At 37.8% G+C, this 12,752-nt stretch overlaps 1 protein-coding gene across 5 annotated transcripts in view; it reads left to right on the top strand.

Annotated features, from left to right (window-relative positions):
• Window positions 1-12,752, top strand: part of LOC115221082 (probable cation-transporting ATPase 13A3) — a 125,637-nt gene that overhangs the window by 26,351 nt on the left and 86,534 nt on the right. For all 5 annotated transcript variants that reach the window (XM_029791298.2, XM_029791296.2, XM_029791299.2 and 2 more), the window contains exons 3-5: window positions 1,808-1,975; window positions 6,560-6,618; window positions 7,932-8,016. In XM_029791298.2, the coding sequence (XP_029647158.1) occupies window positions 1,808-1,975; window positions 6,560-6,618; window positions 7,932-8,016 (312 nt within the window). The remainder of the gene's footprint in view (window positions 1-1,807; window positions 1,976-6,559; window positions 6,619-7,931; window positions 8,017-12,752) is intronic.

Below are 12,752 nucleotides of genomic sequence, written 5' to 3'. Positions count from 1 at the left end.
AACACTCACTGCCCTCCACTACCCCCACGTTTGGATGTGAAGGATATATTGGTAACACAAAGCAGCACTTCTATATCTTTATTTTCAGTCCTGTGTCACTTTAATTACAAGGTCAGACAGTCCTTGAATGGGGGAAGTGGGGTCCCCACCTCTGCCCTCAGTACTACCGTCACCACTTCCTGCCAAGACCTCCATTGGTCTACATCTACTACTATGTACAATTCTCCGCCCCAACCACTAATAGTTCAATAGGCCAGTGAGTGAAACTTTATGCTGTCACTTGATCTAGTAAAAAAAAAAAGCAAAAAAAACTAGCCAAATCTCCCTTGCATCACACTGTATTGTCTTACCAAAAGAACACATTGGTTAATGATGCAGTTCTAGATGTACTAAACTCTCTCACAATTAAATCGAGTTAGCTGTGGTTGGAACGACCAACAATAATGACATGTGTAAAAAGCACTTACGACAGTAGCAGCTTGGACAACCTGTGAAGAAGGACTATATTGTTCAGTATACTAGAAACAACGGCCAAATTTCTCTTAACACTCCACTGTATTAAAAGTAGGAGACCACATTGGATAATATAGTCTTTGGTACAATGTCTAAGTTATAGGTGGGATGGTCATGACTTGGCCTACCAAATAAAGGCTGATCTACAGTTAAACAGAAACAATCTATGTAACCCTTGTTTTCTTAGCCAACATCATTACATCTCCATTTAACCCTTTCGTTACTGTATTTATTTTGAGATGCTCTGTGTTTCTTTCAATTACTTTAAATATAACAAAGAATTTAGTAAAATAACTTCGTTATCATTAAGCTAGTGTTAGGAACATAAATTGTGACTAAGGTTTGGTGGAAGATTTTAATTCAAAACTTATGAAAACAAGACATTTGTACTCAGAGCCAGAGCCGGTTTCAGCCGGGTTGGTAATGAAAGGGTTAAGGCAGTGAGTTGACATTGTCATCAGAGCATTGTGAAAAATATTTTGCAGTATTTGTTGTGGCTCTCTGTTCTGAGTTCAGATGCTGCTGAGGTTTACTTTGCCTTTCATCTAGTTGGGTTGATAAAATAAAGTTTTAGCATAATTGACTAACCCCTTCCCCCATAATTATGTGTGTGTGTTCACGTGCATGCATTTATAAATGGATCTGAATAGAGCCAATTTATTATGTTATGTATGTTTTCATAGCATAGCTATTTATTTGCTTAGTAATATATTACATTTTTTTTTGCTGCTTACGTAGATTCCCATTACTCTCTAACGCCATACAATTCCATTATTATGTATTTGGATTGAGAGCTTGAATCATAGTGAATCTTTCATTAGGTGATAACACAACCATGGGCATCACCCCTATTGATGCTTTGCAGTTACTCTCTTGGTGATCCTGCTTGTTGATCTTCTAGGATTCCTCTGCTCAGCATCAATATAAGAAGCACCGTTGGCTCAGTTAAGCTCTCCCATTACTTTTACACAATCCACCATGCTGCAGTCCCATGACTTTGCTGTATCCCCGACAGGGTGACTGAATGGGTGCTATATCTTGCCAAAGGACAGCCCATAACTATGCAGGGCATGGTTGTCACTCCACAAAGTATTTCCAAATACCTACATATCCATAATATTACATAATAGAACAAAATAACCAGACTATTTCATCAGGCAACACAGTATTATCAGAATACACATTGATCTGTGAGAAAATAAACTCAACATTCCAAGAAAATATGTAGATTGTATGTATATTATGTCTGTATGTATTGTACATATTGTAATGCCAAGCCTCTTTGTACTTTCAGGAATGCATTGGTTACAAAGACAATACATGTAAGAAGATATTGTTCTACTTGTTGGTGTTCTTCACACTTGGTTTTATACTGCTGATTTTTTACTGGGAACCAAAATATGAATTACTTCTGAAGAAATCCCAGTGTCCTTTACTGGAGGCTGATGCTGTTCTTCTGAAGGTAAGTCCTGGCTTTTATGTTACTGATTTAGTGTACATGTAGGAAAAACATGTAAGATATCTCTTATTAGAAATTCTTCAGACAGAAAACCAAATTATATCATTTGATTCTCTGTCTTGTTTTACCTACATGTACAATTTTGTGACTCCTATTAGCAAATGAAACATATGTAATAGTGAACAAGTAATATCAACATTTTTATCTCAATCTCCTGTTTTGACACACACACACACGCGCGTATATCTTGCGTTACCGTTTGGTTCTGTTCAAGCAATTCGTAATGGATAATCCCTTCCCAAATGTCAACATACATGCATGCATACACGAAGCATTATAGACAAGAGTCTTACCTCTTCTCCTCTATCTTAAATGTGGTATATATGTGTGTGTATATACACATTTATTTATACATATTATACAAGGTTAGCAATAATGTTTGCAATATTTGGTTTTAGTGACAAAAATTACTAACAAAATTTATGTTATAATATGCTGCAGTAATTTGCTGTTTGTATATAGAATTTGATATAAAAACAATTTATTTTCTGTATGCTGTATGCTAGTGATAATTAAGTCATTAATCTGGATGCATAATTTCAGTGGCTCAAATTGCCAAATTGTATTATTATAAAACACTGTGAAAATGACTCAGCTTTGCACAGAAAGTAGATTATTAGTATGCTTCCCACTCCTCCATTTAACCTTTTTGATGCCAACCTTCCTGAGACTGACCCTGGTTCTATGATTGATATAAACTTCCTGTTTTAACCCTTTAGCATTTAAACCAGCCGTAATTGGCCCAAGTATTCAGCCTCTTTTGTGTTCAAACTGGACAGATATCTAGTTTTGCATTCCTATCCTAAAACTTCATTCTAAAAATAAACAACCACATCATCAAAATCTTGAAGCTGTGAGGTAATGCATTATCAATTCATAACAATCATCATCATCATCATCATCATCATCATTTAACCCTTTAGCATTCAGATTATTCTGTCAAATTTAAAGCTTATGTATTCACACCATGTAAAATTAATCTTGCATCATTTCATAGCTTTGAGATTGCAATGATGTGATTGTTTATGACACAATAATGACACAATAAGGTAGCTATGAATGACCATATCTGACTAGTCTGAACATAAAACAGGTAGAATATTTTGGCTGGATATGGCCGGTTTAAACACTAAAGGGTTAACGTCCGTTTTCCATGCTAGCATGGGTTGGACGGTTCGACCGGGGTCTGGTAAGCCATGGAGGTTGCACCAGGCTCTGGTCTGATTTGGCAGTGTTTCTACAGCTTCCTAACGCCAACCACTCTGTGAGTGTAGGAGTGTTTTTTACATGCCACCGGCACAGGGGCCAGAGCAGGCTGGCAAATGGCCACGATTGGTTGGTGCTTTTATGTGTCACCGACACAGACACCAGTCAGGCGGCGCTGGCATCGGCCATGTTCGGATGGTGCTTTTTACATGTCACCAGCACGGGTGTCTTAACTACAATTTCCATTTGATTTTTATCTGGCATCTGCCACATTCGGACGGTGTTTTTTCATGGCACCAGCACAGAATAAATAAGCATTACATTTGACAGAGTAATTTGAACTCTAAATGATGTAAATTAAAACCTTCTGCCAAAATTTCAAAATTTCATGTTAATTTATGTTCAAGACACCAGCTTTTATAATTCTTTGTACTATGGGCACAAAACCTGAAAGTTTTTGGGCAGTGGTGGTGGTGATGGTGGTGAGTGGCTAGTTGATTACATTGTCCCTAGTACTTCACTGGCATTTATTTTATCAACTGCAAAAGGGTGAAAGGTTAAGTTGATCTCAGCAGGATTTGAACTCAGAATGTGAAGCTGGAAGCAATGCTGCAAAGCATTTCATCCCATGTGTTTATGATTCTGCCAGCTTGTCACCTTAACACCAGCTTTAATAATAACCAAATTTTACCAAATTCTTAATTATTTTCAAAATTTAATGAAGCGAAGATAGTTTAGTGTATAAGAAGTTACATGTTTGGTTTAGAATCCTCATAATATTGTACTTTATTTACATTATTTACATTTGACGAATATTTGTCCTCATCTTGTTTGTTAACACAATGTTTCGGCTGATATACCCTCCAGCCTTCTTCAGGTGTCTTGGGAAAATTTTGAACCTGGATTCTCATTCCTAAGGTATTTTTCAGCAAGCCAGTTACATCAACCTTAGTGCTGGTACTTATTTTATCCATACTGAGCTGGTACAAAGTTGACCTTGGCAGAATTTGAACTCAGAGCGTAGATATGAACAAAATGCCACAAAACATTTTGCCGGTGTGCTAATGATCTGGCAGTTCACCATCTTACAAACCTTGTAATATCAACAAATTGAAGCAAACATTAACCATTTTGCTACCATGTATCTGTTGAAATACACTGTTTTTCTTTCAAATAATATTTAAAATCATGAAAAACTTTAGTAAAACACCTTTGTTTTTATTAACCCTTTCATTACCAACCCGACTGAAACCGGCTCTAGCTCTGAGTGCAAATGTCTTGTTCTCATAAGTTTTGAATTAAAATCTTCCACCAAGCCTTGTTTCAATTCATGTTCCTAACACTAGCTGAATGATAACTAAATTCTTTGTTATATTTAAAGTAATTGAAAGTAACACAGAGCATCTCAATATTAAATACAGTGACGAAAGGGTTAAGCTGGTGTTTGGTATAGAAAACAACATGAAGTATTGATGGAAGGCTTTAATTTAGACAACCTTAACCCTTCTGTTATCATATTTCTCTTGAAATACACTGCTTTTATTTCATTTCATCATCATCATCATCATCTAATATCCATCGTTCATGCTTGCATGGGTTGGATGGTTTGACCAGGGTTGGTAAGCTGAGGGGCTGCACCAGACTCCAGTCTGATATGGCATGGTTTCTATGTCTGGATGCCCTTCCTGACGTCAACCACTCCAAGAGTGTAATGGGTGCTTTTATGTGTCACCAGCATGGGTGCCGGTTGTGTGACACCAGTATGATTTTTAAAATTCTGAAGACTTTATTAAAATAACCTTGTCTTAGTAAGCTGGTATTTGGGACATAAATTATCATGTAATTTTAAGTGAAAGTTTTAAATTTAGATCACATTAAAATCACGACTTTGTAAAATAGAAATGGGGGTGGTCTCAGGTTGGCTTGCTTTATCAAAGGGTTAACATAACAGTTTGAAACTTAGTTTAGAAGGGCTGGGTAAATCATCTCTCAATGTGTATTTAGTGTGCAGAAAAAAGTAGGGGTAATTTTGAACACATTCTATAATTAGTTGGTAATTCCACATTGGCATGTCTGCTACTAACTCAGTATAAATTCCCACACAACAGAAGTATGCACGCACAATATATATGTGTGTGTTTGTGTGTTTGTGTATAGGCATGGCTATATGATTAGTTCACTTTCCAATGACATGGTTTCAGGTTCAGTTCCACTGTGTGGCACCTTAGGCAAATGTCTTCTATTATAGCCCCAAGCCGACCAAAGTTTTGTGAATGGATTTGTTTGATGGAAACGGAAAAATGCCTCCTGTGTATGTAGCTATGGGGTAAGAAGCTTGCTTCCCAACAACCATGGTTTAAGGTTCAGTCCCACTGAGTGGCACCTTGGGCAAGTGTCTTCTATTATAGTCTCAGGTAACTAATGCCTTGTGAGTGGATTTGGTAGATAGAAACTGAAAGAAGCCTGTTGTATATATGTATATATATATATATATATATATCATCATCATCATCGTTTAACATCCGTTTTCCATGCTAGCATGGGTTGGACGGTTCGACCGGGGGTCTGGGAAGCCAGGAGGCTGTACCAGGCTCCAGTCTGATCTGGCAGTGTTTCTACAGCTGGATGCCCTTCCTAATGCCAACCACTCCGTGATTGTAGTGGGTGCTTTTTATGTGCCACCGGCTCAGGTGCCAGGGGAGGCTGGCAACAGCTACGATCAGTTGGTGGTTTTTATGTGCCACCTACATGGAAGCCAGTCAAAGCGGCGCTGGCATCGGCCATGTACGGATGGTGGTTTTTACATGCCAGGGTAGGCTGGCAATGACCATGATCAGTTGGTGCTTTTTACGTGTCACCGGCATGGAAGCCAGTCAAGGCAGCGCTGGCATCTGCCACGTACGGATGGTGCTTATATATGTGTGTGTGTGTGTGTGTGTGTGTGTGTGTGTGTGTGTGTGTGCACGTGTGTGTGTGTGTGTGTGTGTTTGTTTGGGTTTGTTTCCCCCTCCCACTACTGCTTGACAACTCAAGCTAGAGTGTAAGTGTTGCTGTCACTTAGTGGTTCTACAAAAGAGACCAATTGAATAAGTGTCATGCTTTAAAAAAATTAAATTCTGGAATTGAAACATTTGATTAAAAATTCTTCAAGGTGGTGTCCCAGCATGGCCGCAGTCTAATGACTGAAACAAATAAAAGAATGGTAATAGTCACACACACACACACACACACACACATACACATTCTCTGTCCCTCCCCTCTCTCCGTCTCAGCCCCCTTCTCTCAATCACGCTAACTTGTATTTTCTATTTCATTTTCCAGGATTCTTATAACCATGTGTTTGTTGAAAAGATCAAGTTTATGTACTTTGAAAAAGGCTGGTGAGTTTTGATTCTCTTGCTGACATTTTGAATTTATCATCATCATCATCATCATCATCATCGTTTAACGTCCGCTTTCCATGCTAGCATGGGTCGGACAGTTCTACAGGGGTCTGGGAAGCCCGAAGGCGGCACCAGGCCCAGTCTGATCTGGCAGCGTTTCTACAGCTGGATACCCTTCCTAATGCCAACCACTCCGTGAGTGTAGTGGGTGCTTTTTATGTGCCACCGACACAGGTGCCAGACGAGGCTGGCGAATGGCCACGCTCGGATGGTGCTTTTTACGTGCCACCGGCACGGAGGCCAGGCAAGGCTGAATATATATATATATATATATATAATTATAATAATAAGGGTTTTTTGCAACAAGTTGCTTAAACCACATACCGAAAATTTTAGAAATAGCAGCCAAAAGACTACTATTTCCTTTTACTACAAAAATAAGTCTCCACAGACAACAATATTTGTAACTCACATATGGCAAAAAAGAAGAAAAAATATGGTCCTTTTCCATACCGAAATACTACTAGGTGAAATTTGTTGATTTTATTAAATTAATTATATTTCACCCTATATCTGTAATGACTATATATATATATATATATATATATATATATATGATATATGAGGGAGCTTCTGATTGTCCTTTCCACCTGCTAGAATTAGCACCCATTCTCCCTCAAATTACATTTTCCTATCTTAACAACAACAACAACAAAAAAAAGGGTATTGTATTGGATATTGCAGTCCTAGATAGACCATGCCAGAAACTATGATACAATGAGGGAGCTTCTATGTGTTCATTCATATTGCTAGAAATAGCAGCTAAATATCCCTCAAATTACATTGTTTTCTCTTTCAAAAGAAATATCCCCCCCACAAAAAAAACAAAGGTTACATCCAATATTCCAAATGCCTGAAAAAGAAAAGGGTGACTAAGGTTTTGAATATAAATGATATTAGACATTATAATCATCTGTAGATACAGGCAGAGCTGTGTGGCTAAGAAGTTTGCTTGCTTCCCAACCACATGGGTTTTGGTTCAGGTTGACCAAAGTCTTGTGAATGGATTTCATTAACAGAAACTGAAATAAGCCTATCATATATATATATGTATATATCATCATCATCGTACAACGTCTGCCCTCATCATCATCATCATCATCATAATAATAATAATAATAATAATAATAATGATAATAATAATAATAAAGTGAACAGCAGGTGGATCGATGGAATTTGAACCTTATATTTATGACTTGCCAGAGTGTTTTGTTATCTCCTGTAGCTGTTATTGTCTGTTGTTATTTCAGCTGTGTGGACTTGTACCATGGGGACCCAATTTACCCTGAAAACATCACAGAAACGGATGAAGTGGCCGCATTAGTTAACCAACAGGTAAAACAGTCCTCTTTTAATGTATTTGTAGTGTTGTGAAGGAGACAGAGACTGAAGAATTGGATGTTGCAATCCGAGGTAGACAGTGCCAGAAAAATATCTATGCTATATGAGGCAGCCTGTATGTGTTCACCCAACCTGTTAGAAATAGCACCGAATATCCCTCAAATCACATTTGCATATCTTAACCCTTTAACATTTAAACTGACCATATCAGGCCCAAATATCCTTCGTGTTTTATGTTCGAACTGGCCAGATCTGGCCTCTCTTACCAAGCCTACAATATTTTTTCTTGAAATAAACAATCACATCATTGTTATTTTGAAGCTATGAGAATGTGCGTAGTTAATTCAAAACAATGTGAATAAGTAAGCATTACATTTGACAGAGTAATCTGAATGCTAAAAAAGGAAGGTTATACTATTGGATATTGCAATCTTAGGTAGACCATGCTAGAAAAATATATATGATATATGAGGGAGCTACTATGTGCTCACTTAACCTGCTAGAAATAGCACCTAATCACCCTCGAATTACATTTTGATATCTTCAAAGAAGGAATAAAATTCTATTGGATATTGCAATCGCAGGTTAACCATACCTGAAAAAAATGTGATATAAATGGGAGCTTCTAAGGGTTCACTACTCTTGTTGGAAATAGTAGTTAAATACCCCCCTAATTAAGTATCTCTCTGAAAAAAAAAACAAAGGATACATTCAATGGAACTTAGTCAAAACTGGTCTATTCATAGGGAGTTGGCTGGCAAAGTGAAGGAACCACTGGTTATTAGGGGTTGGCTTTTCAATTTGTTGATAGGGTCTTGGTTTGTTAAGTGGAGGCGGTCACTGGTTGTTAGGGGCTCGGTTTATCAATTGAGGGGTCAGTTATTGATAGGGTTTTGGTTTGTTAAGTGAAAGTGGTCACTGGTTGTTAGGGGGTTGGTTTATCAATTGAGGAGTGAGCTGTTGATAGGGAGTTGGTTTATTTAGTGGCAGGTAGTCATTGGTTGTTTGGGGGTTGGTTTTTCAAGTGAGGGGGTTAGGAGTTGATAGGGTCTTAGTTTAAGTGAGGGTTATCACTAGCTGAAAGAAGGGTTGTTTGTTAGGTGAAGAGTCTTAACTTTGCCAGGTGGTGCTGGGGTGTTAGTGGTTTGTAGGGGGTTAGTTTATCAATTAAAGAGCGAGTCATTAAAATGATTTTAGTTTGCCTAATGGGGCGAGAGAACTGTTTGTTAAGGATTGATTTATCAAGTAAGGGATCACTGGTTGACAGGGTTTTAAGTTTATCAAGTGGTGGTGATGGTGGGGCCTGCTGGTTGATAAGGTTTTAATTTATCACATGGGGTTGGGATATGTTATTGGCTGATACCATAAAGTAGGAAGACTTACTGCTGTATGGTGAGTTGTAGTTGGTAGAATTGGAAGAGCAAAAACTGGGCAAAATGCTCTGTGTTACTGAATTATAGACTTTCAGGTATTAAATGACATTCCTCTAATGTAATTAATTATAGTCTTTCAAGTGTTTATTTGCGCTATCCATCCTTTCTGGGCTTGATAAAATAATGTATCAGTCAAATATCTGGGTTAGTTTAATTATCTATGGCTTTCCTTCCTTGAAAATCCGTGTTCTTGTGACTGACTTACAAATTGCTGATTTTTAAATGCAGTTTTCTGTTACAGGCTTGAAACAATCCCATAAAATATGAAGGAATTATTGTAATTTAGTGATGTCATTTATTTGACCCAATTAGTCAAGCTAATGAGGAAGCCTCCATATGATCTCTTGACTGACTAAAAATAGCAGCTAAATCTACTAAGAGGGAAAAGAAGGTTATCTTGGATAATGTAGTCCTAGATAAATTGTCTTAGCGAAAAGACAGGATGGTCTGAATTGGAACATATTTGAACATAGGTCTGCTGGATCAGGACCGACCTGGGGATAAAGGGCAACAACTTGAGTCCCAAATTCCATTCTAATTTCAGTGCTAAAACAGTGGACTGTGTTCACCAAGGAACTTACTTGTGTCTCATCCTTACCATGCAGTTTCAGATCATCCATGAAGAGGAAGTGGTTGATTGTTTGAGATTTTTCCTTTAGTTGGTATCCCAGATTCATTTTCTTAAGTACCAAGGTCAGGGGTATCATGGAGAGAACAAAAAGCAACGGGGATAGGCTATCACCCTGGAAAATCCTGCTTCTGATACCCAGGGTGCCCAAGCTTTTTCTACAAGATGTCAGTTCAGTTTTCCATCCCACCACACTTCTCTTCAGGAAACATGTTACATTCTTCACAATTCCAAACAGATCTAAGCACTTGATGATCCACGAATGTGGAATCATATCCTAAGCTTTGTGATAGTCAATCCAGGCCATTCCCAGATTTGTTCTCCTTCGTTTACAATCTTGCATTACCGTTTTGTCTATCAAAAGTTGATCATTGGTACCTCTGCGTCTCCTTCTACAGCCTTTTTGTTCCATTGGTAATTATGCCTGAATAAAATAAAAAAGGATGGTCATGTCTGGAATACCTTTAATCAGGGCTGACCCAGTTGCTTCATCCCAAAATATGACTTTATAAATCAATCCCACATCATGTTTCACAATTCATTCTCTTTGCTTAATCATTCAATTTGCAGGTGACAGAAATGTATTAGATAGGTTCATTAAAAATAGTTTCTCGTTTGCATGTTATTGTCTTAATTTCAAGGAATGGCAGTAATTAGTACAATTAATTGCATACATAAATTCATTTAATTGATGGCACCATGTCATCCTTTCCTTTCCCTCAGGTCACTCCTTCATTGACATCTCTCCCTTGCCATTAATATCCCGACTCTCCGTCTCAGTGCTGTCTCACTCCCTCCTTTCACTTTTGTATATTTTTAGTCACCATTCCTTTCACTCTATGAATGTTTTCATAATTACCCATCAGTTTCTTTCTCTCTCTCTCTCTCTCTCTCTCTCTCTCTCTCTCTCTTTGTCTTTCTCCTTTGTTTTGTCTCTGTCTGTTTTTCTCAACCAGCAAACATGAAGCTTCCATTCATCTCCCTCCCTCGCTCCCTCCCCATCTCATTCTCTCCCTCCCTCTCTCTTTCCTCTTCCCTTCTCTCTCCTCTCTCTCCCTCACATTCCTCCTCCCTACAACCCATCTCTCACCAGGAAACATGTTGCTTTCATCCTCTTTCCTCCTTCACACTCATGCGTCTTTCTCCATCTCACCCTAATTCATGATATGACCCCACCCTCTTCCATAATATAATTATCCCACTCATTCTGTTTCCCCACTTCATGCTCATGCATTTGTCTTCATCTAATCCTAATTGCACTCACTTTCTTTTCAGTGCACTATATTGGTCACATAGTTTTGAGTTGTGAGGACTTTTTTGCTTTGCAAGGTACAAAGTCACCTCACTAGTGCTGGTGCTGTGATAAAATGCACCCAAAGCACTCTGTAAAGTAGCTGCAGAATGACCAGAGGAGGATAGGGTTGTGAGGGATCTGACAACCTCCCTGGTACTGTATGTAGATGATGATGATGATGATAGTTTCAAATTTTGGCACAAGGCCAGCAATTTTAGCAGGAGGAAGATTAATTGTTTACATCAACTCAAGTACTTAATTAGCGCTTTATTTTATTGACACTGAAAGGATCAATGACAAAGTTAATATCGGTGGGATTTGAACTTAGAACATAAAAGACCAACATGCTAATGATTATACCAAGTTGATAATGGTTTCCAATTTTGGCACAAGGCCAGCAATTTTGGAGGAAGGGGCTTGGTCAATTTCATTGACTTCACTGCTTATTTTATCATCTCTGAAAGGATGAAAAGAAAGTTGACCTTGGCGGGATTTGAACTCAGAACATAAATCATCAGAGGAAGTGTTACTAAGCATTTTGTCCAATAATTATAACACTTAGGAGTAACATGAGGGAAATTTGGCTGCTATTTCTGATAGAACCCATCGATAGCTTGCGATGATTATATATGTTTGTCTGTCTTTAATGTATGTATGTATATATGTAATGTATCTCTGTGTGTGTGTATGTATGTATGTGTGTATATATATATATATATATATATATATATATATATATATATAGAAGACATGGTATAAATAATGGTCATTACATATTTTTCTTTATTGTTAGAAATTTGACTTACAGCTGTTTCCAGTAGTCATTGTAGGTTTATTATTGATAGGGTTTTGCAATCAGCCCAGTTGAGAAATATTGAGCAGCCTAAAAAATTAATGCTACTTTCATCAGAGCCATTTCTGATTTACAATATAGAATGGTGATGAACTACAACCTTGGACTCTGCCATGAGAATATGCTGAGTTTTTTTTTTTTTAACTAATCTAAACAATATTGTTAGTCTATTGTACAAGCAGAGAGCTTATAAAGTATTTTGCCCGGATTGTTTATCCCTCACTAATAACTCTGTTTTATGTGTATATATATATATATATATATATATATATTTTTACTTGTTTCAGTCATTTGACTGTGGCCATGCTGGAGCACCGCCTTTAGTCGAGCAAATTGACCCCAGCCTAGTACTTATTCTATCAGTCTCTTTTGCTGAACCGCTAAGTTATGGGGATGTGAACACACCAGCATTGGTTGTCAAAATTATGTTGGGGGGACAAACACAGACGCGTGCACACACACATACACGACGGACTTCTTTCAGTTTCCATCTACCAAATCCACTCACAAGGCTTTGGTCGG

This window comes from Octopus sinensis, linkage group LG17 (genome assembly GCF_006345805.1).
Source record: "Octopus sinensis linkage group LG17, ASM634580v1, whole genome shotgun sequence".
NCBI classification, from domain to species: domain Eukaryota; kingdom Metazoa; phylum Mollusca; class Cephalopoda; order Octopoda; family Octopodidae; genus Octopus; species Octopus sinensis.
The sequence above is the reverse complement of the archived record's forward strand: the minus strand, read 5'-3'. Positions and strand labels throughout refer to the sequence as shown.